This window comes from Cetorhinus maximus, unplaced genomic scaffold, assembly GCF_964194155.1.
Source record: "Cetorhinus maximus unplaced genomic scaffold, sCetMax3.hap1.1 HAP1_SCAFFOLD_3475, whole genome shotgun sequence".
NCBI lineage: Eukaryota > Metazoa > Chordata > Chondrichthyes > Lamniformes > Cetorhinidae > Cetorhinus > Cetorhinus maximus.
In genome coordinates this window covers 935-27313 of record NW_027599386.1, presented here as the reverse complement: position 1 = coordinate 27313, position 26379 = coordinate 935, and the positions used below count along the sequence as shown (strand labels likewise).

The window sequence follows — 26379 nt, the reverse complement described above, 5'->3', positions numbered from 1 at the left end:
TCTTGAAACTTCAGTCAAATCACCGACTGAACCACCTCAGTTCCAGGGACCACAAGCCGAGTTTGTATTTAATCCCTCTTCAGAGTCCAGGGATCTTTCTGGCAAATCTGCCCTCAGCTCGCTCCGAGCTCGACATATCCTTCTAAAGGAGTCAGTGAATGGCTTACTGGCCAGGTCCTCTGGTTGGGTGTCCCGAGCACCCGCAGGACGCAGCAGAGCTGTTCAATGTCATTCTCGCCAGGGAACAGCGGCGAGTTGTTCAGGAGCTCCCCGAATATGCAGCCCACAGCCCTGGGGAGAGGAGAACCACAGCAGGGGTGAGCAGACTGCTCGATCTTCCAACACACCCCCACCACCCACCCCACCACCCGACCACCCAACCCCTCCCACCCAAACCCCCCCACACTCCTCCCACCCAACCCCCCCTCCCTCCCCACCACCCCTCCTGCCCACCCAACACCCCCCTCCCTCCCCACCAGCCCTCCCGCCAACCCAACCCCCCCTCCCTCCCCACCACCCCTCCTGCCCACCCAACCCTCCCTCCCTCCCCACCAGCCCTCCCGCCAACCCAACCCCCCTCCCTCCCCACCACCCCTCCTGCCCACCCAACCCTCCCTCCCTCCCCACCAGCCCTCCCGCCAACCCAACCCCCCCTCCCTCCCCACCACCCCTCCTGCCCACCCAACCCTCCCTCCCTCCCCACCAGCCCTCCCGCCAACCCAACCCCCCCTCCCTCCCCACCACCCCTCCTGCCCACCCAACCCTCCCCCCCTCCCCACCAACCCTCCCACCCAACAACCCCCCTCCCCACCACCCCTCCCACCCAACCCCCCCTCCCGCCCAACCCCCCCTCCCCACCACCCCCCCACCCAACCCCCCCTCCCCACCACCCCTCCCACCCAACACCCCTCCCGCCCAACCCCCCCTCCCCACCACCCCTCCCACCCAACACCCCTCCCACCCAACACCCCAACCCCGCCCAAGCCCCCCTCCCCTGCTGAAGGCCTGGGCTCCTGCCGGGAGGGGTAGTGGTTCCGCTGGTCATGGCTGCCACCCCCACTCTGTCCTGCACCCAAGGGGGCATCGATCACATGTGCGGCCCACACCAGCAGTTTGGCTGCCTGGATCAGTCAGGCTGAGCGGACTCCAGTGCACTTTCAGCGGAGCTCACTGGACTGTGGTCAGGTGCAGGAAACAGAGCTGACTTTATTTTGCGCCTCCCCTCCCCCCCTTCATCCCTAACACAAGGGCAAAGGAATAAATTCTAAATTCTTTACTGCTGCCCTGGTCAGGGCGAGATAGAATGAGCTTTACTGTGTATCTAACCCCGTGCTGTACCTGCCCTGGGAGTGTTTGATGGGGACGGCGTAGAGGGAGCTTTACTCTGTATCTAACCCCGTGTTGTACCTGTCCTGGGAGTGTTTGATGGGGACAGTGTAGAGGGAGCTTTACTCTGTATCTAACCCCGTGCTGTACCTGTCCTGGGAGTGTTTGATGGGGACAGTGTAGAGGGAGCTTTACTCTGTATCTAACCCCATGCTGTACCTGTCCTGGGAGTGTTTGATGGGGACGGTGTAGAGGGAGCTTTACTCTGTATCTAACCCCGTGCTGTACCTGCCCTGGGAGTGTTTGATGGGGACGGTGTAGAGGGAGATTTACTCTGTATCTAACCCCGTGCTGTACCTGTCCTGGGAGTGTTTGATGGGGACTGTGTAGAGGGAGCTTTACTCTGTATCTAACCCCGTGCTGTACCTGTCCTGGGAGTGTTTGATGGGGACAGTGTAGAGGGAGCTTTACTCTGTATCTAACCCCGTGCTGTACCTGTCCTGGGAGTGTTTGATGGGGACGGTGTAGAGGGAGCTTTACTCTGTATCTAACCCCGTGCTGTACCGGCCCTGGGAGTGTTTGATGGGGGCAACCATGATCTTTTCACCTTCTTCCTACTTTACTTACTAACTTAAGCTGAAGGAAGTATGACCTTTTTTGTGGGGTTGCTGGACCAGGGAACAGAGCATCTTACCAAATATCCACACCTTCATCATATCTACGAGCTCCATAAAGCAGCTCCGGGGCTCGGTACCACCTGCAATGTAGGACAAAAGACGTAACTGGATGGGCACCACATGCGGCCAGGCCTGTGGATCTGACAGTGCAGCTCTCTCCTGCGAGAGTGTTTGTAGTCTATCGTTTACCCACTGTTAGTTAACCTGCTGGCTGGTGTCGGGGATTTACCAGAACGTCCCCGGGGATGAGGGGACTTCAGTTCATGGGGAGAGACTGGTGAACCTGGGACTGTTCTCATTCGAGCAGAGAAGGTAAAAAGAGGATGGCGGGGGGTGGGAGGAGGCCGATTGACTCGAGGCATTCAAAAGCACAAGGGCTTTCAATAGATTAAATGAGGAGTTTCCAGTGGCGGGAGGGTCGGTAACCAGAGAGGGTTGGGGGACACAGATTGAAGAGAATCGGTGAAAGATCCAGAGGGGGGGAGGAGGTGAGGAGAATGTTTTTGACCCAGCGAGTTGTTGTGATCTGGAAGGCGCTGCCTGAAAGGGCGGTGGAAGCAGATTCAATAGGAACGTTCAAAAGTGGGGGGAATGGGAGAATTGATTGTCGGGAAAATATTTGCAGAGCTACAGGGAAAGAGCCGGGGCGGTGGGGAGGGGGCTGTACTAATGGGACAAAAACAAAATACAGTGGATGCCGTAAATCTGGAACGAATAGAGAAAGCGCTGGAAAGGTCAGCAGGTCTGGCAGTGTCCGTAGAGAGAGAGAAACAGATTTAACATTGCCAATCCGTCTGACTCTTCTTTAGAACCCGTCTTCGTTCTAAAGAAGAGTTATTCAACTCGAAACATTCTACCTGTTTCTCTCTCCATAGATGCCGTTGGGACTGACTGGGATGGTTCTTTCAAAGGTTAAGTGAATTGATGAAGGGGCTGAAAGGTCTCCTCCTCCCGTCCAGTATCCTCTGATGAGACACGTGGTGGGTGCAGGGCTGGCTGGGCAGGGGCCAGCGGCAAGCGGGCGCCGGACAGTCAGTGCTGAGGGAGCGCCGCACTGTCGGAGGGTCAGTGCTGAGGGAGCGCCGCACTGTCGGAGGGTCAGTGCTGAGGGAGCGCCGCACTGTCGGAGGGTCAGTGCTGAGGGAGCGCCGCACTGTCGGAGGGTCAGTGCTGAGGGAGCGCCGCACTGTCGGAGGGTCAGTGCTGAGGGAGCGCCGCACCGTCGGAGGGTCAGTGCTGAGGGAGCGCCGCACTGTCGGAGGGTCAGTGCTGAGGGAGCGCCGCACTGTCGGAGGGTCAGTGCTGAGGGAGCGCCGCACTGTCGGAGGGTGAATACTGAGGGAGCGCCGCACTGTCAGAGGGTGAATACTGAGGGAGCGCCGCACTGTCGGAGGGTCAGTGCTGAGGGAGCGCCGCACTGTCGGAGGGTGAATACTGAGGGTGCGCCGCACTGTCGGAAGGTCAGTGCTGAGGGTGCGCCGCACTGTCGGATGGTGAATACTGAGGGAACCTGTTCCTGGTGAAACGTTAAACAGCCTTTTAGACGGATGTAAATGTCGCTAAACCCGGGGAGTATTCCTCGGTGATCGGCGGGTCAATATTTAGTCCTCCACCGATCCGTTCGTTCTCTGTTTGCGTGGGCTCGCTGTGCTGCGCTTCCTGCCTTAAAACAATGACTGCTCTTCAGTAAGTACTTCGCTGGCTGTGAAGCACTTTGGGATAAATTGAGGGGGTGGAAGGCGCTACAGAAATGCAAGTACTTTCTGCCTCTCACCGTGTAGCCACCTGGTGGCTGTAGAGTCTGTTGCCTTCATTGGAGAAAACCCGTGCCAGGCCAAAATCTGCGATTTTCAGGTGTCCTGTCGAACTGATCAGCAGGTTGGCTGGTTTCAGATCCTGCACGAGACAAGTGGACAGGTTAAAAACTCCATTGTTCTGACAGTATGGAAAACCTCAAACCTTCTCATCGTGGAACCAGAGCCTGGGGTGCGGAACTGGGAGTGACAGAGGGAGGGGTGGGATTCGGTTGACTGGCGTTCCCTCAGCACTGACCCTCCGACAGTGCGGCGCTCCCTCAGCACTGACCTTCCGACAGTGCGGCGCTCCCTCGGCACTGAACCTCCGACAGTGCGGCGCTCCCTCAGCACTGACCCTCTGACAGTGCGGCGCTCCCTCGGCACTGAACCTCCGACAGTGCGGCACTCCCTCGGCACTGACCCTCCGACAGTGCGGCGCTCCCTCAGCACTGACCCTCCGACAGTGCGGCGCTCCCTCAGCACTGACCCTCCGACGTTGCGGCGCTCCCTCAGCACTGACCCTCCGACGTTGCGGCGCTCCCTCAGCACTGACCCTCCGACGTTGCGGCGCTCCCTCAGCACTGACCCTCCAACAGTGCGGCGCTCCCTCAGCACTGACCCTCCGACAGTGCGGCGCTCCCTCAGCACTGACCCTCCGACAGTGCGGCGCTCCCTCGGCACCGACCCTCCGACAGTGCGGCGCTCCCTCAGCACTGACCCTCCCACAGTGCGGCGCTCCCTCAGCACTGACCCTCCCACAGTGCGGCGCTCCCTCGGCACCGACCCTCCGACAGTGCGGCGCTCCCTCAGCACTGACCCTCCGACAGTGCGGCGCTCCCTCAGCACTGACCCTCCGACAGTGCGGCGCTCCCTCAGCACTGAACCTCCGACAGCGCGGCGCTTCCTTGGCACTGACACTCCGACAGCGCGGTGCTCCCTCGGCACCGACCCTCCGACAGTGCGGCGCTCCCTCAGCACTGACCCTCCGACAGTGCGGCGCTCCCTCAGCACTGACCCTCCGACAGTGCGGCGCTCCCTCAGCACTGACCCTCCCACAGTGCGGCGCTCCCTCAGTGCTGACCCTCCCACAGTGCAGCACTCCCCCAAACAGTGCGGCACTCCTTCAGTACTGACCCTCCGACAATGCGGCGCTCCCTCAGCACTGACCATCCCGACAGAGCGGTGCTCCCTCAGCACTGACCCTCCGACAGTGCGGCAACTCTGCACTAGGGGCGTCAGACCAGATTATTGTGGTTCAGTCTCTGGAGTGGGATTTGAACCACAACCTCCTGACTCCGAGGCGATGATGGGACCCACTGAGCCACAACTGACACTGTTTCTGGCTACTTGAGGCTGAGAGTCACTGAGGCACGCAGGTAATTGAGATCTGCAGCCCAATTTCCCTCAAGTAACCTCAACCAGTGCAGGCCAGAGCTGGGGTGGGGTGGGGTGAGAACTGGTCGACCGCTGGGTTATAAAGGGTGCAGCGAATGTTAAGCCGGCAAACCAGCCAGACCTCTCCTGAACACCTCTCCTGGGGATCCACCCCAACCCGTGCTGAGAAAGGTTCCCAACATTGGAGGGGTGTGTCTCTAGCCATGCCTTCTGCAGTCGAATAGCCCACCAAAACCCACCACGTCTCTGCCTTCCACGTGAGAGAGGGGAACTGAAAAGAGAGAGGGTACAGTTCGCGGGCGAGGAGCCAGTTTCTCACCCTGTGCATGATGGAGTTCTGATGGCAAAAGGTCACTCCCTTGAGCAGCATCATCATGTAACCTTTGACCTGCGACTCGGTGAGGGGCCAGTCGGAGTTGCGGATGACCTCCGACAGGTCGGAGAGCATGTACTCGAACACCAGCACGAACCCGGTCCCGTGGGGGAAAACGTCCTTCAGCTTCACCACCTGGAGCGGGCAGAAGAGGCGGGAGCTCACAATGAACCTCGAACACGAAAATGGCTTCTACTGCAAAACATCATCGCAAGGCACGTCACAGGATTGTAACTCAGACAACAAAAAAAAAAATCGACCCTGAGCCCCACACACAGCCCTTTAAAGGATAGCAGCATGTCATCACTGGAAGGGAAGTGTGTCATGTGATCCAGTCTCAGTTTCACTTTGGGCCAGTAAGCAGAACACCACACACACAGCTCTGCAGCTCACCAATCCATGTATATATGTTCTCATGTGCCTAGTCTCAACAAATTAACCCACCTCGTATTTACACCATCCCTTATGGGCGGTCGGTACCTCTATATCATTATAAAAACGTGACATAGCGCTCAGCGGTGCTCAAACAGTCTGGCAGCAGAGATTAAGCGCAGGTACGACATGGTGAACATCCTTCGATCATGTTACATGGTATGAGGCGACCCTCGACGTTTTGGTCAGACCACAGATTGCGGCACCGGAGAGAGTGTTGAAAACGCAAACGCGGTGACTGCACAGAAAAGCTCTGAAGACGCAGTGCAGGGGTAGAGCTCCAACAAAGAGCTGGCAAGTAGGTGGACCCCTCGTGGTGAGATTGCAGTGCACGTGGCCTGTCAGTTCAGCGAGTGGGACAGCGCGTCGGGAGGACCAGGGTAGCTCGACCCGGGGAAAGGCCAGCGACCAGGGCGTGGGCCGGATCGATAGCGAGCGAGGGAGAGTTTAAAAAAAACCCCAAAAAAGTCCGGCCGGAGAAGGTTGAGATTATAACATGCGGAGCTTCAGAAATGCGGGCAAAAGCAGCTACAGCGACACTCATTCCAGGTAGTACGGAAGAAGGAAGGTCAAAGAGATATCGTCGGAATGCCCACAAAATTCCCCAGTTTGAATTGGGATGCAAATCCGAATTCAACACGTTCAAAAAGTGGGGAGAGGCGAGTGGACGGAGCTACGGTTTCTCGACTCAGGCGTGTCTGAGCCAGACATGCAAGCCATAAAAATTCACCAAGCAATCGGGAACGAAGGCCCACACAGGCTGAGCACGTCAGGGTTAACCGCAGGAGAGCGAAACGATCCCCAAAAGCTACGAGCCACATTGGAAGACCGGTTCAGAGTCAGGTTAACCTTCTGAATCAATCGATTGGAGTCCACGTCATTCAAATCCGTAGGCCACTTTGGTCAGCAGATGCAGGGAAAAGGGTAGGTACTGTGATTTTTCAAAACGCAGAGCTAGCAGACGGAATTGTTGAGTTGGTGATCACATCCACTCCCGTGGAAGCACTCCGGAACGATCTGCTGGACAAGCCCAAAACGTATAGCGTCAAAGAGGCACTCAAGGATGGATCCAGGTACAAAGTGAGCCTCGCAGGTCGATGAAGCTTACTGCTCCTGAGTACAACCCCAAGTGTTGACACCCTCACTGGAACACCCAAACCTAACAAGGCATGTGGAAGGTGCATGCATCAGGGAAATGCCCAGCTCCCCGCCAATTCTGAAAGGCATGTGGCGGAAAGGGCCATTGGCAGCGGCAGGGCACTAGAGCAAAGGCTGGTGCAGCTGCAAAGAGCCGTGCACCGATCCGAACAGACCGTGCACAATGGGGACCTTCCGCACAACATGAATGGCCGTCCAGTATCCCGTCGGAAACATATACAGGAGGTAACCGACAAACCAGAAAATGATGACGTGGTGCACCACGAGATGAGGAGCGGTGGACGGGTTTCACACTGCCAGTCTTGTGGAAAACATAGGCACCGTCACACCATCCAAAGAGTTTGCCAAGATTCAAATTATCTATCCGAAGAAAGTTGGTAACTTCTCGTCATTGGCCAAGATTGGCAAGTGCTGACATACTATCCCTGCGAATTCTAAAAGGCACAGATCCACAGACATGGAAGCCATGACAAAACCTACTGCTGTGCAATTCGCAGCGTATAATGGCTCACTGATTCCATGTGCAGGATCCACAGTCCTGGAGTGCAAGTATAGTAAATCCTCCCGAGTCACAGACGTCCTACACTGTGGAAACTAAAGGCTCGGCGATTGTAGGTTTACCGGCACTACTCTAAACTACTCTTAACATCTCAGTTCACGACCCAACGTCGAAATATCCAGAACGTCTCGACAAAATTGGCAGTTTCAAGGGAGCTGCAATGTTACGCTTGCAGGAGAATGCAAGTCCGCCAATTGATCCGGTACATTCTGTGCACTGCAAATGGCAGCCGCTGCAAGAGGAAACGGCGAAAGATTCCACATGACAGAAACTGCGGTTAAACCACCATCGAAGGACGGCCTGATTCAATTCAGCGTGTCCACAAACACGCAACGCCATTTTGGCCTTGTCGGGATGAGCTAGGCAACTCCCGGGGAGTCATTTTTTGAAGGCAGACAGGCCATCATACCAGAGTCTATGGGACCTGATATTCTTCAACAACTTCATCATTCACACGTGGATATAGATCAGACAGGAAGACTCGCAACGGAGACCGTCTAATGGCCGGGTATGAGCAATGACATTGAAGGCGTTGTCAAGAAGTGTGAAGCATATCAAGTGCACAAGCCAAGTCGGCACAAAGAACCATTGATTCCACATGAAGTTCCTTCCCATTCTTGGTCCAAAATTGCATCCGGCCTCTTTCACGCTCATGGCACTGACTTCATTGTCATGGTCGACTGCTTTACCAAGTAACCCATTATTCGAAAATTGCACAACACGTCAAGCACAACTGTCACACACACTAGGTGCTATTTTCAGTTTACTTGGTGTGCCTAGAGAAATCATTACGGATAACGGTCCACAATTTATTGGTGAGCCGTTTCAGGAGAAATGGAATATTGATCGCACTGCTTCTTCCCCACATTACCCTAGCTCTAACAGCCTCGCTGATCAAATGAAGCACACAGTGAAATCCCTAAATCTCAAATACAGGCAGACCAAGCAAGATGGACACGTTGCAACGTTAGATCTGAGAGCGACATTTGTCAGTGCAACTATTCCATCACGGGGAGAGATCATGCTCAGGAGACCAGTGCATATCAATTTGCCTATTCTTACCCATTCTACTCTCTCAGAAACGAAAGAGCGGCTCTTAAAGCTACAAGGGAAGATGAATGTGCACAATAAAAATGCAGGTACATAACTGCCAAGTTTACAGTTGGGGCAAAAAGTTCGCACCCAGGAGGGGCATGGCAACCAGCCGAAATAACTAGGATTTGTCTGGTCCTATGAAGGTAGTCATTACACACAAAAAAACTCACAAAGGTGGAACGTAACCAAAGACAAATCAGATCCATTCCAGCTCCTCAACCACCGTCCAGTCCCATCCTAGTACATCGAGGACAAGATTCAAAATACAACCACGGGCAACATCCAAGGATGACAATCCCCCAGGTCAGTGAGCAATGAAGGACACCTCCAGACAAGGTTAGCATTCAGAGATCTGGGCGTACCAGGTTACCTCCACGCTTCAGAGACTCAGATTCACCAGCTCTACACACTCATGTAATGGTAACTAAACGTGTAGTGTAAATAAAAACAGAAACAGAAATATCTAGAAAAACTCAGCAGGTCTGGCAGCATCGGCGGAGAAGAGTACAGTTGACGTCTCGAGTCCAATAATTATACTTCTTTGGAAGGGGGGTGAAAAAAGTATCTTTAAAAAGAGGGATGTTGTAATATGAAATAAGGAATAGCAGCATGACATCACTAAAAGGGATGTGTATCATGTGATCCAGTCTCAGTTTCACTTTGGCCTGTGAGCAGAACACAGCACACACAGCTCTGCTGCTGATGTCTTCAAGCTTTCTATCCATGTATATATGTTCTCACATGCCTAATCTCAGTAACTGAATGCACAATGTGTTTAGACCAGTCCTTATGAGCGATTAGTGCTTTTATATCATTACCAAAAACATGACATTAGGGACAAGTCGCTAAAAGCTCGGTCAAAGAGTTCGCTTTTAAGGAGAAGAGAGAGAGAAAGAGAGATTTGGAAAGAAGGAAGAGATTTTTTGTGTTACCTAACTGGGCGCCCATGTGGTTCAGCGGAAGTTGGAGGGGCTGGGTGAATGAGATGTACTGAGTTGTCGGAATACAGGCAGAGAATTAACAAGTATTTCTATAGCAGGCATCAAGTATATCATATCTCCACTCCCGGCTGCTGGGATCTGGCAAGTTGCTGCAACACTGCACAGAGCATCTTGTGATGTGGGTGGCTATTGAGTCAAGTGCAAGGATACAGCAAAACACACAGAGTGGCGACTGACTCCTGTCAGACTGTCATTCTTCAAACCCTGTGCCAGGAAACTTAGGACTCCAGACACATCCAGTAAAGCATGGGGTTAGATACGGAGTAAATCTCCCTCTGCACTGTCCCCATCAAACACTCCCAGGACAGGTACAGCACGGGGTTAGATACAGAGTAAAGCTCCCTCTACACCGTCCCCATCAAACACTCCCAGGACAGGTACAGCACGGGGTTAGATACAGAGTAAAGCTCCTTCTACACCGTCCCCATCAAACACTCCCAGGACAGGTACAGCACGGGGTTAGATACAGAGTAAAGCTCCATCTACACCGTCCCCATCAAACACTCCCAGGACAGGAACAGCACGGGGTTATATACAGAGTAAAGCTCCCTCTACACTGTCCCCATCAAACACTCCCAGGACAGGTACAGTACGGGGTTAGATACAGAGTGAAGCTCCCTCTACACCGTACTCACATACTGATTATCCTCGATTTCCTGAAGAGCTTTAATCTCTCGCAGTGCCTGGTTGGGAATTCCATCCTCAAGCTTCCGCAGAGCCACTTTCTTCAAGGCGACCGTCTCCCCCGTCTAGAGAACAAAAAGAAGAATCTGAGCAAGGGGCCAGTGACTGGAAATAAAGTCCCCAGTAGCCCACAAGGTGGCAGACATTGCTCAGTGGGGCCCACTCTCTTGTCATTGAGTCAGAAAGTTGTCAGTTTGAGTCCCTACTCCTCAGACTCGAGCTCCATAAACCAGTCAGTACTGAGGGAGTGCTGCACTGAGGGAGCAGCGCACCGAGGGAGGATCGGTGCTTAGGGAGCGCCACACCGAGGGAGGCTCGGTGCTGAGGGAGCAGCGCACCGAGGGAGGCTCAGCGCTGAGGGAGCGCCGCATCGAGGGAGGATCGGTGCTGAGGGAGCAGCGCACCGAGGGAGGCTGGGCGCTGAGGGAGCGCCGCACCGAGTGAGGCTGGGCGCTGAGGGAGCGCCGCACCGAGGGAGGCTCGGTGCTGAGGGAGCGCCGCACCGAGTTAGGCTCGGCGCTGAGGGAGCACCGCACCGAGGAAGGCTCGGCGCTGAGGGAGCACTGCGCCGCCGGAGCACTGTGCCGTTGGAGGTTCGGTGCTGAGGGAGCACGGACATCACAAATCACTGGTCACCCATGGCAGAGGGGCCACTGGTGCCAGGCGGCAAATGTAGGTTTCTGCCCTGTGTCCTGGGAGGGTCCCAACATCCCAAACTCAGCCCAACATTGGGGGGAGAGCGCCTGGGGTGAGGGGTGCGAGTCTGGGGAGAGCGGGGGTCTGGAGTGACCCGGGGGTGGGGTGTCCGCGTGGGGGGGGGGTCTAGGGTGAGGAGGGGTTCAGGGTAATGTCCATTGTGAGGAACTATAATGAGGGGGGTGTTCAGGGTGAGGTACTGGACAAGGTGAGGTTTCAAGGTGAGGTACCGGATGTTGGGGGGGGGAATCGGGAGAGGGTGGGGGCACGGTGAGGGGGCGGGGCTCCGGGGTCAAGGGTCCGGGGTGAGGGGGCGGGGCTCCAGGGTGAGGAGGGGCGGGGGGCAGATTGAGGCAGGGCAGGGCTCCAGGGTGAAGTGGGCAGGGGTCCGGGGTGAAGGGGCGGGGCTATGGGGTGAGGGGGCGGGGCTTTGGGGTCAAGGGCGCGGCTCTGGGGTCAGGGGGCCGGGCTCCGGGGTTAAGCGTGCAGGGGTGAAGGGGGGCAGGGTCCGGGGTGAAGGGGGGGGGGGGCTCTGGGGTGAGGGGGCGGGGCTCTGGGGTGAGGGGGCGGGGCTCTGGGGTGAAGGGGCAGGGGGGTGAGGGGCGGGGCTCAGGGGGCCGGGCTCCGGGGTTAAGCGTGATGGGGGGCAGGGTCCGGGGTGAAGGGGGAGCTCTGGGATGAGGGCGGATTTGAGGCTGTGAGGCAGGTTGAGACCCCCGGGTCCCTCCGCCCTGCCTCCCGGGTCCTGCCCTTCCCGATCACCTCAATATGTTTGGCCTTGAAGACGATGCCGTGAGCCCCCTCCCCGATCCGCCCCAGGATGTTGTATTGCTCCATCAGGCCGCGGCGGCGAAGGAGAGGCCCTGAGGCCTGCGCGCTAGGCCGCGGGTCGCCATGGGGACGGGGTTGGCGGTTGGAGGCAGGGCGGGGCGGGGCCTCGGTGCCGACGTTCCGTCGTCAACGGCTCGCGGTGACGTCGACGCGCCGGCTGCCTCCAGGCCACCGCTACCCCAAAAGAGGCCAACACGGCTGGGCCTGGATGACGTCACCGCGCTCCCTCTCGTGTCGCGTCATGGCGCTTACACACATTGGTGACGTCGGCGCGCTTCCGCACTTCGGTGGCGTCATTGCGCTTCCATTCATGTGTGACGTCACATTGCTGGTTGGCGTCATTGCACCACGTACGCCGTCACTGCTGGGTTGCGTCATCGCCTCTCCATCCTCTGCTTAAGCCCCGCCCCCTGAAAGGGACATACACCCCAGGGGATAAATGTACCCCCCACCCCCACCCCCACAACCCACCGAGACCAGAAGGTGATGGCCAAGTTACCACTGGTAAAATAAAAATGGCTCAGGGTGAAGCGCCAACCGACAACCAGCCAAGGACCTGTCTTCAGGCAGACCACGCGTGACATGTTACAGGCAGACCACGCGTGACATGTTACAGGCAGACCACGCGTGACATGTTTCAGGCAGACCACGCGTGACATGTTTCAGGCAGACCACGCGTGACATGTTTCAGGCAGACCACGCGTGACATGTTTCAGGCAGACCACGCGTGACATGTTTCAGGCAGACCACGCGTGACATGTTTCAGGCAGACCACGCGTGACATGTTTCAGGCAGACCACGCGTGACATGTTTCAGGCAGACCACGCGTGACGTGGAACATGTTCACGACAACAGCTTGCAATGCGGACAGCATCTCTAACCTGGGGGGAAACATTTCTCCCAAGGCAGGTGCGATTATCAAACTAAATCCAACAGCCGAGCCACAGGAGCTGATATTCGGGACCAGTGAACAAGAAGTCAGTTTTTTGGGAGCCTCTTAAAGGGGGAGAGGGAGAGACAGGCGGGGAGCGGGGGGTGCGGAGAGGCTTAGGGAGGGAATTCCAGAGCTTAGGCCCCCTCCCCAGGCAGCTGAAGGCATGGCCGCCGATGGTAGAGCGATGCGAATCGAGAGATGCTCGAGAGGTCGGAATGGGAGGAGAGCAGAGATCTCGGAGGGTTGTAGGGGGCTGGAGGAGTTTACAGAGATAGGGAGGGTTGTAGGGGCTGGAGGAGGGTTACAGAGATAGGGAGGGTTGTAGGGGGCTGGAGGAGGTTACAGAGATAGGGAGGGTTGTAGGGGGCTGGAGGAGGTTACAGAGATAGGGAGGGTTGTAGGGGCTGGAGGAGGTCACAGAGATAGGGAGGGTTGTAGGGGCTGGAGGAGGTTACAGAGATAGGGTTGTAGGGCCTGGAGGAGGTTACAGAGATAGGGAGGGTTGTAGGGCCTGGAGGAGGTTACAGAGATAGGGAGGGTTGTAGGAGGTTACAGAGATAGGGAGGGTTGTAGGGGCTGGAGGAGGTCACAGAGATAGGGAGGGTTGTAGGGGCTGGAGGAGGTTACAGAGATAGGGAGGGGTGTAGCTGCTGGAGGAGGTTACAGAGATAGGGAGGGTTGTAGGGTCTGGAGGAGGTTACAGAAATAGGGAGGGTTGTAGGGGCTGGAGAAGGTTACAGAGATAGGGAGGGTTGTAGGAGGTTACAGAAATAGGGAGGGTTGTAGGAGCTGGAGAAGGTTACAGAGATAGGGAGGGTTGTAGGAGGTTACAGAAATAGGGAGGGTTGTAGGGTCTGGAGTAGGTTACAGAGATAGGGAGGGTTGTAGGGCCTGGAGGAGGTTACAGAGATAGGGAGGGTTGTAGGGCCTGGAGGAGGTTACAGAGATAGGGAGGGTTGTAGGGGCTGGAGGAGGTTACAGAGATAGGGAGGGTTGTAGGAGGTTACAGAGATAGGGAGGGTTGTAGGGGCTGGAGGAGGTCACAGAGATAGGGAGGGTTGTAGGAGGTTACAGAGATAGGGAGGGTTGTAGGGGCTGGAGGAGGTTACAGAGATAAGGACGGTTGTAGGGGCTGGAGGAGGTTACAGAGATAGGGAGGGTTGTAGGGGCTGGAGGAGCTCACAGAGATAGGGAGGGTTGTAGGGGCTGGAGGAGGTTACAGAGATAGGGAGGGTTGTAGGGGCTGGAGGAGGTCACAGAGATAGGGAGGGGTGTAGCTGCTGGAGGAGGTTACAGAGATAGGGAGGGTTGTAGGAGGTTACAGAAATAGGGAGAGTTGTAGGGTCTGGAGGAGATTACAGAGATAGGGAGGGTTGTAAGGCCTGGAGGAGGTTACAGAGATAGGGAGGGTTGTAGGGGCTGGAGGAGGTTACAGAGATAGGGAGGGTTGTAGGGCCTGAAGGAGGTTACAGAGATAGGGAGGGTTGTAGGGCCTGGAGGAGGTTACAGAGATAGGGAGGGTTGTAGGGGCCAGAGGAGGTTACAGAGATAGGGAGGGTTGTAGGGGCTGGAGGAGGTTACAGAGATAGGGAGGGTTGTAGGGGCTGGAGGAGCTCACAGAGATAGGGAGGGTTGTAGGGGCTGGAGGAGGTTACAGAGATAGGGAGGGTTGTAGGAGGTTACAGAAATAGGGAGGGTTGTAGGGTCTGGAGTAGGTTACAGAGATAGGGAGGGTTGTAGGGCCTGGAGGAGGTTACAGAGATAGGGAGGGTTGTAGGGGCTGGAGGAGGTTACAGAGATAGGGAGGGTTGTAGGAGGTTACAGAAATAGGGAGGGTTGTAGGGTCTGGAGTAGGTTACAGAGATAGGGAGGGTTGTAGGGCCTGGAGGAGGTTACAGAGATAGGGAGGGTTGTAGGGGCTGGAGGAGGTTACAGAGATAGGGAGGGTTGTAGGAGGTTACAGAGATAGGGAGGGTTGTAGGGGCTGGAGGAGGTCACAGAGATAGGGAGGGTTGTAGGAGGTTACAGAGATAGGGAGGGTTGTAGGGGCTGGAGGAGGTTACAGAGATAAGGACGGTTGTAAGGGCTGGAGGAGGTTACAGAGATAGGGAGGGTTGTAGGGGCTGGAGGAGCTCACAGAGATAGGGAGGGTTGTAGGGGCTGGAGGAGGTTACAGAGATAGGGAGGGTTGTAGGGGCTGGAGGAGGTCACAGAGATAGGGAGGGGTGTAGCTGCTGGAGGAGGTTACAGAGATAGGGAGGGTTGTAGGGGCTGGAGGAGGTTACAGAGATAGGGAGGGTTGTAGGGGCCGGAGGAGGTTACAGAGATAGGGAGGGTTGTAGGGGCTGGAGGAGGTTACAGAGATAGGGAGGGTTGTAGGGCCTGGAGGAGGTTACAGAGATAGGGAGGGTTGTAGGAGGTTACAGAAATAGGGAGGGTTGTAGGGTCTGGAGGAGGTTACGGAGATAGGGAGGGTTGTAGGGGCTGGAGAAGGTTACAGAGATAGGGAGGGTTGTAGGAGGTTACAGAAATAGGGAGGGTTGTAGGGGCTGGAGAAGGTTACAGAGATAGGGAGGGTTGTAGGGCCTGGAGGAGGTTACAGAGATAGGGAGGGTTGTAGGGGCTGGAGGAGGTTACAGAGATAGGGAGGGTTGTAGGGGCCGGAGGAGGTTACAGAGATAGGGAGGGTTGTAGGGCCTGGAGGAGGTTACAGAGATAGGGAGGGTTGTAGGGGCTGGAGGAGGTTACAGAGATAGGGTTGTAGGGTCTGGAGGAGGTTACAGAGATAAGGAGGGTTGTAGGGGCTGGAGGAGGTTACAGAGATAGGGAGGGTTGTAGGGGCCGGAGGAGGTTACAGAGATAGGGAGGGTTGTAGGGGCTGGAGGAGGCTACAGAGATAGGGAGGGTTGTAGGGGGCTGGAGGAGGTTACAGAGATAGGGAGGGTTGTAGGGTCTCGAGGAGGTTACAGAGATAGGGAGGGTTGTAGGGTCTCGAGGAGGTTACAGAGATAGGGAGGGGTGTAGGGGCTGGAGGAGGTTACAGAGATAGGGAGGGTTGTAGGGGCTGGAGGAGGTTACAGAGATAGGGAGGGGTGTAGGGGCTGGAGGAGGTTACAGAGATAGGGAGGGTTGTAGGGGCTGCAGTCCCATGTGGTGTAGGTACACCTACTTGCGCTGTGAGGGAGGGAGTTCCAGGATTTTGACCCAGAGACAGTGAAGGGAGATTTCCAACTCAGCTCGTTGGCCCGGAGTCACACTTTACCTGCCAAGACTCACCCTGCCTTGGGCTGGGGCTGGATATGAATTCAAGGAGGTGTGGTCTGTGGCTGAGCCACTCCCCATGAAGAGACCAAAAGTCCAGTTCCTGTCCCTTAAAAGTCATTCCCACCTCAAGGAGAACAACACATCACACCCTCGGGACCCTTAAATACCGCCTCAAGTGGCTGGACAGGAGTTCCCAATTCTGTCCAAGTCAGGGGTCCGGAGCAGGAATCCATCTGAAAAGAAGCAAACAAAACCCGGAAGCAGCTCAACTGCCCCTGAAACTTTTTAACAAGTTAGAGGAAAGGAGAAAGTTTTCTATTGCGGGTAAGGGGCAGGCGAGCCTACCCTCTGCAACCAAGATGCACTTTATATAGACGTGTTGTTCTCTCCATTTAAGAAAATTGCCTAAAAGGGTTTCTCGTTCGCTCTCTCTGTAACAAAACTTTGCAAGCTTTTCGACCAAGGGTGGCTTAGGGGGCAATTGGGCTTCCTCAACTCTCTCTCTATATATTATATTGCACTAATTCAGGCTCTCTTGTCCATTCAGAGGGGAGACAGGGGTGTTTTATTTTGTCTTCTTAAACTAACCTTCACATTTTCGATTCAATTTTAATTTCACAACAGAACGAGGACTGGTTTCGCTGTCTCTCCTCCTCCTCCTCCCCTCAATTGAACGTTTAACTCAATTCTGATTTGCTTTTTCAACTAGGCTTTTTATTTAATGTTGATGGTGAAGGGTGGCTGTGTGTGGGGGAAGCCAGTGCAATGTATAGATATTTACTGACATTGAGTGATGTTGGAGGTAACAAGGGTCTTCGAAACTGAGTGAATATTTGTAAATGTGACCCTCCACGAAGGAGCGATTTTAACCCCTCCTGCGCCCATTGGAGAGCAGAATTGGACAATTTGCAATTGCTGATATGCAAATGTTTCGTCTTAGTTAATTAGCATGGAAACATGTTAAGGTTAAGTGGTGGGTTTATTGCTAGTTGCATCCGAGTACATGATTAAAAGGCATGAGGGTGATTTGCATATATGCAGACTGTTATTAGTTAATTTTAGCAGGTTAATCAAGAATCTCCCTGTACGAACTCTGTCCTTCACCTCCATCCCAACCAAGGGTCAGTGCTGAGGGAGCGCCGCACTGTCGGAGGGTCAGTGCTGAGGGAGCGCCGCACTGTCAGAGGGTTGGTGCCGAGGGAGCGCGGCGCTGTCGGAGGGTCGGCGCTGTCGGAGGGTCAGCGCTGAGGGAGCGCAGCGCTGTCGGAGGGTCAGTGCTGAGGGAGCGCCGCGCTATCGGAGGGTTGTTACTGAGGGAGCGCCGTGCTGTCAGAGGGTCAGTGCTGAGGGAGCAGCGCACTGTCGGAGGGTCAGTGCTGAGGGAGTGCCGCACTGTCGGAGGGTCAGTGCTGAGGGAGCGCCGCGCTGTCGGAGGGTCAGTGCCGAGGGAGCGCCGCAGTGTCGGAGGGTCAATGCTGAGGGAGCGCCGCACTGTCAGTGGGTCAGTGCTGGGGCTGAAGGAGCGCTGCGCTGTAATTGGGCCCATCGTTTGGACAAGCAGCCCTCTCGCGTGAACATAAAAGATCCCCACAGCCACACTTTTTGAAGAAAGGTGGGGTGAAAGAGGAAGATCTTCCCAGGGTCCCGAATATTTATCCTTCAACTAACGTCACCAATGCGCAAGTTGTCTCTTTCCAAGCCACACTCTCGGAACATCCCACTCTGCTTCCAAATAGACTTGCTACCTGGGCAAATGTGACGTTCGCTTTGCACACAGCAAGATCCCGCCAACGATTTGAGTGACCCAGTTACGTTGTGCCCGGTAACCCACGGCCTTGCACTCTCTTTTCAGACCTCCTGTGGCCACGGTGCCAGACCGGAAGATGTCCATGCGGAAGCAAATCCAGCTGAAGGTCGTCCTTCTGGGAAACTCCGGGTAAGAACTGTTCAACGGAGGGGGGTATCACCATTTTAAACACCCACATCCTCCCTCCACCCAGTGTGAGAATTAATACCTGGTGTACCTGTGACGGACAGGAGCTTCAGCCCAGTAACGCACAGTGTATCATAACACACACAACTATTAGACCCAGTAACGTGCAGTGTGTTTTATATATATATGGTGTTAGACCCAGTTACACATGGTGTGCTATTATATAATATATACAGCGTTATACCCAGTAACGCACGATATGTTATTATATAATATATACAGTGTTATACCCAGTAACATGCGGTGTGTTATATATATATATATATATATACCGTTAGACCCAGTTACACATGGTGTGTTATTATATAATAGTGTTATACCAAGTTACAGACAGTGTGTTATTATATAATACACAGCATTATACCCAGTAACACATGGTGTTATTATATAATAGTGTTATTATATAATATATAGTGTTATACCCAGTAACGCATGGTGTGTTATTATATAATATACACAATTTTATACCCAGTAATGCACGATGTGTTATTATATAATATATACAGTGTTAAACCTAGTAATGCACAGTGTGTTATTATATAATATAGTGTTGTACCCAGTGACGCACGGTGTTATTATATAAAATATAGTGTACCTGTTAACACATGGTGTGTTATTGTATAATATACACACCGTTATACCCAGTAACACACAGCGTTATACTTAGTGACATATGGTGTGTTATATATTCTACAGTGTTATACCTAGTAACGCGTGGTGTGTTATATGTCAGGAAGATACAATAATTTTCATAATGTTCTTGGAATTTATTGTAGAGTAATAGTGGGGTCTGTGTCTATGAGTGTGAGACTTCATTGAATTAAAGGCAGTTGGTCTGAAGGCTTTGACGTAACAGAAGATAAACTAGATTTGAAATGTTATGTAGATAAACATAGGGGAAAAGGGAACATTTGCATTTTTAAATAAACCGCACTAGATTGATTTCAAAGGAGGGGTAAAATGTTTCACCGAGCCAGGGGAAGTTGAGAAACTGTGTCTTTATTTTTCCCAAAGATTACTGGTAAAATTAGTACTATGAGAGGATTTTTTTTATTATTAGAGAGGTAAAGCCCAAAGACATAGTGAAACAATGGGAATTTGCATTCAAAGGGGAAAACATGTGTAAAGGAGTGAAGGCTGTGCGTAAGGGAAGGCATTTTAAGATCTAACACGTGTGAAATGCCTCCAGCATCTAAGCCTCAAGCTGCTGTCAACAAAGAACTGAAGTTAAGAAAACTCACTTTGAACTGGATTGTTCAGGGTAGCGTGTTTCTTTGCCTGGGTCTTTTAAAATCTACGTGCCTTACTGTTGCCTTAACAAAAGAGTAACTGGGAATTAGATTAACTAGGGGAGTTGGAAGTTATCATAGCAGCAATTTGTAGATCTATGTATGTACTTAATTTCATGTCTTCTCTTAATAAAGGTTTAATTTAGTTTTGTAAGAAACCTATAAGACTCAGTGGTCTTATTACTACTGAATTCAAGGCATGCATCTCGAAATTTATACAAATTGCAAAACAGTTGTTACAGTTGTTTCAAGTTTCCCTTTGGGATTTGAGCGGCTCAGCATTTACCATCAGCTGTGCCATAACATATAACATACACAGCGTTACACCCAGTGTCGCACGGTGTGTTATATAATATACAATGTTATACCCAATAGCGCTGGGTGTATTATATATACATGGTGTTATATAATATATATAGCATTATACTCAGTAACACACCATGTGTAATTATATAATATATATGGTGTCATACCCAGTAACACATGGTGTGTTGTTATATAACAACCTGCATTTATATTGAACCGGTTTAGGTGGTAAAATATGCTTCCCAGAGTATAAATCAAACACTGTGCCACGTAAGGAGATATTAGGGACAGGGCTGTGCATTCCAGATCTTAACAACTCGTTGCGTGAAAAAGTTTCTCCTCGCGTCTCCATTGCTTCTTTTGCCGATCGCCTTAAATCCGTATCCCTCTGCTTCTCGATCCTTCCACCAATAGGAACAGTTTCTCCCTGTCCGCTCTGTCCCAGACCCGCCCATCGGGATTTTGAACACCTCCATCAAATCCTCTTCTCCAAGGAGAACAGTCCCAGCTTCTCCAGTCTCTCCGCAGAACTGAAGTCCCCTCATCCCTGGGGGCCACCACCTCCTGCAGGTACCGTGCCCTAAGAGGGTGTTGGGGTTCCGTTGGATGGGTCCAAGACCCCGCTTAGTACTGTGGTGGTTTGCCATTGCCTCCTGCAGTACGGCTGACCAGGAAACTCTTCCGCCCTTACCGCCTGCCATCAGACGTAAGCCACGTTATGAACACACCTTCCATGGCTGTCAAGACTTGAAGTGGGACTTGAACCTGGAGCTTCTGGTCCAGGGGTAGGGACACTAACCCACTGCGCCACAAGACCTCATCCCTGGAACCATTCTCGTGAATCCTCTCTCGCGCTCTATCTCTCTCTCAGTCTGCAAAGCCTTCACACCTTTCCTAAAGTGTGCAGCCGCCCCCCACCCCCCCCCGCCCCCAGAGCTGGACGCAATCCTCCGGTTGGGGCCTAACCAGTGTCCCGTACGAGTCCAGCCTGACTTCCTTGCCTTTGTTAGCAGAATGCCCGCGGACCGGAGGAGACCGGGCGAAGCTGCCCGAGCTCGGGGGGTGGCGTGTCGCGGGATCGCACTGTGTAACCCCCGCTTGTTTGTCGGCCTTGTTTTCAGAGTGGGCAAGTCGGCCCTCATGAACCTGTACGTGAACAGGCGCTACAGCAACTTCTACAAAGCGACGATCGGGGCGGACTTTCTCATCCGGGACGTCACCCTGGACGGCAAAAATATCACCGTGCAGGTTTGTATGGGGAAGGGCGGCTTGCCCCTCTTCCTCATTTCTGACCGCCCGGGCCCGCGACCAGAGCAAGCCGGCCCTGCCTGGACACCCGAGGGTGCAGCTTGCAACCGAGTGGCGCGCTAGGCTCCCTCGGGGGGGCGCTGGGGGGGGTGGGGTGCGCAGTCCAGAGTCAACCCGGTTGGTTTGAAACTGGAGTCCGGTAGCGACCCAGACCTGGCAAGGGTTCCCTGAAGGAAGCCAGTGAACTGATTTTTAAAAAAAACTGTACAATTACTGCTGCTGAAAAAGGGGACATGTCGAAGTTTTTCATCTTGCACTCATCAGGACACTCGCAAGGAAACAACAATTTATACTGCTTGTGAAGAGAGTGCTCTTCACATGCAGTATAAATCATTGTTTTCCCCTTACACTGGTATTCTTGCGAATATCCTGCTGAGTGCAGGTTGAAAAACTTCGACATGTCCCCTTTTTATCCCCCAGCAATACTCAAGTTCTGAACTACCAAACAACTATTTGTGTAGCTTTTTGTTTTTAATCTCTGTGTTTAATTGACTGCCACTCCTCTTCAGGAAATGCCTACCTTGAAGAAGTACTGCTCTGCTCTCCGACAGGATTTCCGTGTCTCCCTTCTGCCTTGTTCACCTTCGTTGCTTTCCCATTTCTCTCCTGCTGTTTGCCCCACCTTTAAACCAGCTTATATTTCACCCCTCTCCTAACTTTACTCAGCTCTGCTGAAGGGTCATGAGGACTCGAAACGTCGACTCTTTTCTTCTCCGCCGATGCTGCCGGACCTGCTGGGTTTTTCCAGGTAATTCTGTTTTTGTTTTGGATTTCCAGCGTCCGCGGTAGTTTTTTGTTTTTGTTTGTGTAGCGCTGTGAATGACAACAATCCCCGTGGTGTCGTCCCTGACTCCGTTGGTAAAACGCTTGCCTCCAAATCACGAGGTTCCTGGCTTTAAGTCCCACCCCATGGCCTGAGCACATAAACCTGACACCGTACCAAGGGAGTGCGGCACTGCCGGAGGTGCCGCTTTGTGGGTGAGACATTCAATCAAGATCCCGTGGCGCTGTTTTGAGGAAAAACAGGTAGAATCCTGGCCAATAGCTACCCTTCAATTGACCTCTCCAAAAATCGGATCCAAATATTATCAGATCCGATAGATATTAAACCTCGCTGGTCCTGGGGTCTTGCTGTGCGCATTTTGGCTGCCGCGTTTCCTATTACAACAGTGGCTACACTTCAAAGGAATACCTCACGGGCTGTTTTTTAAAAAAAATTATTCATTGATGGGATGTGGGCGTCGCTGGCTGGGCCCAGCGTTTATTGCCCATCCCTAACTGCCCCTCGAGAAGGTGGTGGGTGAGCCGCCTTCTTGAATCGCTGCAGTCCCCGTGTGGTGTAGGTACACCTCCCAGCGCCTGTGTCCGTCCGGTTTCATTCCTTTTTTTTTTTGAGACTTTGTAGTGGTTTGATACAACTGGCTTCCTCAGGGCTGGGGGTCTGGAGTCACGTGGAGGTAAGGCAGGTTTCCTGTCCTAAAGGGGCATTAGTGAACCAGGTGGGTTTTTACAACAGTCGGCGATGGTTTCCTGGTCACCATTAGACTTTTAATTCCAGATTTTTATTGAATTCAAATACCACCATCTGCCTTGGTGGGATTCGAACTCAGGTCCACAGAGCATTACCCTGGGTCTTTGGATTACTAGTCCAGTGACAATACCACCACGCCATCGCATCCCCACAATGCTGTAAAACTCTTTTTGAGATGTCTGGTGGTTATGAAAAGTGCAATATAAATACGCAAACAGTACTGTGAATCCATCAAAGCTTTGACATTGAGACACATGTGGGAGAGACCACCAAAATCCCGATCAAAGGTGCTTTACGCGAGTGTCTTAAAGGAGGAGAGAAAGAGAGAGAGAGATAGACTGAGAGAGAGGTGGAGAGGTTTTGTGGGGGGGGGTGGAATTCCAGAGCTTAAGGCCCCAGGCAGCTGAAGGCACGGCCGCCAATGGTGGAGCGATGGGAATCGGGGGATGCTCGAGAGGCCGGAATTGGAGGAGCGCAGAGATCTCGGAGGGCTGTAGGAGGTTACAGAGATAGGGAGGGTTGTAGGGGGTTGGAAGGGGTTACAGAGATAGGGAGGATTGTAGGGGCTGGAGGTGGTTAGAGAGATAGGGAGGGTTGTAGGGGCTGGAGGAGGTTACAGAAATAGGGAGGGTTGTAGGGGCTGGAGGAGGTTACAGACATAGGGAGGGTTGTAGGGGCTGGAGGAGGCTACAGAGATCGGGAGGGCTGTAGGAGGTTACAGAGGTAGGGAGGGTTGTAGGGGCTGGAGGATGTTACAGAGATAGGGAGGGATGTAGGGGGCTGGAGGAGGTTACAGAGATAGGGTGGGGTGTAGGGGCTGGAGGAGGTTACAGAGATAGGGAGGGGTGTAGGGGCTGGAGGAGGTTACAGAGATAGGGAGGGGTGTAGGGACTGGAGGAGGTTACAGAGATAGGGAGGGTTGTAGGGGCTGGAGGAGGTTACAGAGATAGGGAGGGTTGTAGGAGCTGGAGGGGGTTACAGAGATAGGGAAGGTTGTAGGGGCTGGAGGGGGTTACAGAGATAGGGAGGGTTGTAGGGGCTGGAGGAGGTTACAGAGATAGGGAGGGTTGTAGGGGCTGAAGGGGGTTACAGAGATAGGGAGGGTTGTAGGGACTGGAGGAGGTTACAGAGATACGGAGGGGTGTAAGTGCTGGAGGAGGTTACAGAGATAGGGAGGGTTGTAGGGGCTGGAGGAGGTTACAGAGATAGGGTTGTAGGGGCTGGAGAAGGTTACAGAGATAGGGAGGGTTGTAGGGGCTGGAGGAGGTTACAGAGATAGGAAGGGTTGTAGGTGCTGGAGGGGGTTACAGAGATAGGGAGGGTTGTAGGGACTGGAGGAGGTTACAGAGATAGGGAGGGGTGTAAGTGCTGGAGGAGGTTACAGAGATAGGGAGGGTTGTAGGGGCTGGAGGAGGTTACAGAGATAGGGAGGGGTGTAGGGGCTGGAGGAGGTTACAGAGATAGGGAGGGGTGTAGGGGCTGGAGGAGGTTACAGAGATAGGGAGGGTTGTAGGGGCTGGACTAGGTTACAGAGATAGGGAGGGGTGTAGGGGCTGGAGGAGGTTACAGAGATAGGCAGGGGTGTAGGGGCTGGAGGAGGTTACAGAGATAGGGAGGGTTGTAGGGGCTGGAGGAGGTTACAGAGATAGGGAGGGGTGTAGGGGCTGGAGGAGGTTACAGAGATAGGGAGGGTTGTAGGGGCTGGAGGAGGTTACAGAGATAGGGAGGGTTGTAGGGGCTGGAGGAGGTTACAGAGATAGGGAGGGGTGTAGGGGCTGGAGGGGGTTACAGAGATAGGGAGGGGTGTAGGGGCTGGAGGAGGTGACAGAGATAGGGAGGGGTGTAGGGGGTTACAGAGATAGGGTGAGGAGGCCACAGGGGTTAGGGTTCTGTGATCTAAATGCTTTCTCCCTCCCCTCCAGGTGTGGGACACCGCTGGGACTGAGCGCTTCCAGTCACTGGGGTCGGTGCTGTACAGGGGCGTGAACTGCTGCATCCTGGTGTTCGACGTGACCTCGGAAGCCTCCTTCCGGGCGCTGGATGCCTGGCGGAAGGAGTTTATTATCCAGGCTGATACCAGGGACCCTGATGGCTTTCCTTTCGTTGTCATCGGCAATAAGACTGATCTGAGCAGCATCAGGGAGGTAAGAGGTGGAGACCCCTGCCAGTCGATGATTTACATTGTGCCCCTCTCTCCCTCGCGGGTCACACGTCAGCTAGCTATTCGACTGCAGATGCTTCGCAAGTTGCTGCAGTGCATCTTGTAGATGGCACACACACTGCTGCCCCTGTGCGTCGGGGGTGGAGGGAGTGAATGTTTGTGGATGGGGTGCCGATCGAGCGGGGGCTGCTTTGTCCTGGACGGTGTCGAGCTTCTTGAGTGTTGTGGGAGCCGCACTCACCCAGGCAAGTGGGGAGTGTCCCATCACACTCCTGACTTGTGCCTTGTAGATGGTGGACAGGCTTTGGGGAGTCAGGGGGTGAGTTACTCACTGCAGGATTCCCAGCCTCTGAGCTGCTCTTGTAGCCACAGTATTTATATGGCTGGGTCCAGTTCAGTTTCTGGTCAATGGTAACCCCCAGGATGTTGATAGTGGGGGGATTCAGTGATGGTAATGCCATTGAACGTCAAGGGGTGATGGTTAGATTCTCTCTTGTTGGAGATGGTCATTAGTTACTTGCCACCTATTAGCCTGAGCTTATAGAGCTGCGCCCCATGTAAAGTCAGGGCCTTTGAGGGATGAGTGGGGTGCGGGGAGGGGGGTGCAGAATTCACTCGCATTTGTTTCTCTTTTCACCCACAATGAGTGGGCTCAATTGCCGCTCTCCGTCCCCTCAGGTCTCCACCAAGATGGCGGAGGACTGGTGTAAAGCGCACAGGCTGGCCTACGTCGAGACCAGCGTGAAGGAGGCCCTGAACGTCGAGGAGGCGTTTCGAGAGTGCGTGCGGCTCGCGTTGAAACGGGTGAGGGGGTCTCTTGGAGCCGAGACGGGGGGGTGGGGGGGGGGAGGAATCGGGGGGAAAGCCTCCCCTCGAGGTGACGGAGGGGGGTCACTCAGCGGGCAGCCGAACGTTAACGTACTGACCCACGCTCTCCGCCCGAGCGGGCTCCGAAGCGATGCCTCCCCAAGTCGAATTTCCCGCCGCGCGGTTCGAGCATGAAGGATGGCCGATGGTTGGGCAATCATCGGAGGCCAGGGGCTGTGTGTTTTATTTTTGGGAAAGTGCTGCGAAACCTCTGTTGAACCTGGGTCAGTAATTTGGTTAGAATCTGAAATTGAACTTTCGTTTCCATACATTCAGTGGCAGGTGAAGTTCGATGCAGGGAAGTGTGAGGTGATTTGTTTTGGCAGGAAAGATATGGTCAGACAGTGTAAAATAAAGGGGGAGCTTTTAAAGGAGGTGCAGGTACAGAGGGACCTCGGTGTATGCGTACATAGGTCATTAAAGCATGTTGAGGGAGCAGTTAATAAGGCCTATATAGTATCTTAGGCTTTATTAAGGGCATTGAGTGCAAGAGTAAGGGGGTCATGTTAAACATGTATAAGACACTAGCTAGTCCTCATCTGGAGCACTGCGTCCAGTCCTGGATCGCCATTCTTGAGGGAGGATGTGAAGGCATTGGAGAGAGTACAGAGGAGATTCACAAGAAAGATTCCCGGCCGATATGTTTCCAAGTCGGGATGGTGAGTGGCTCGGAGGGGAACTTGCAGGTGGTGGTGTTCCCCAT

The 26379-nt window shown here is 53.8% G+C and overlaps 2 protein-coding genes across 2 annotated transcripts; one reads left to right on the top strand and one right to left on the bottom strand.

The window, feature by feature from the left end:
* LOC144678041 (cyclin-dependent kinase 20) lies at window positions 1-12250 on the bottom strand. The gene is made up of 6 exons (XM_078537968.1): window positions 11955-12250; window positions 10448-10561; window positions 5514-5702; window positions 3778-3899; window positions 2021-2083; window positions 1-291 (listed from the first exon to the last, which is right to left on the bottom strand). Exons 1-6 carry the CDS (start codon window positions 12027-12029, stop codon window positions 114-116), a joined length of 741 nt encoding a protein of 246 aa, XP_078394094.1. The 5' UTR covers window positions 12030-12250; the 3' UTR covers window positions 1-113.
* A 5694-nt stretch (window positions 12251-17944) lies between these two features.
* LOC144678042 (ras-related protein Rab-7a-like) lies at window positions 17945-25613 on the top strand (the record flags this gene model as incomplete). Its single annotated transcript, XM_078537970.1, has 4 exons — window positions 17945-18157; window positions 20931-21057; window positions 24571-24792; window positions 25488-25613. Coding segments are annotated over exons 1-4 (528 nt in total), but the record flags the coding sequence as incomplete, so codon positions are not given.
* Window positions 25614-26379: the final 766 nt, after the last annotated feature.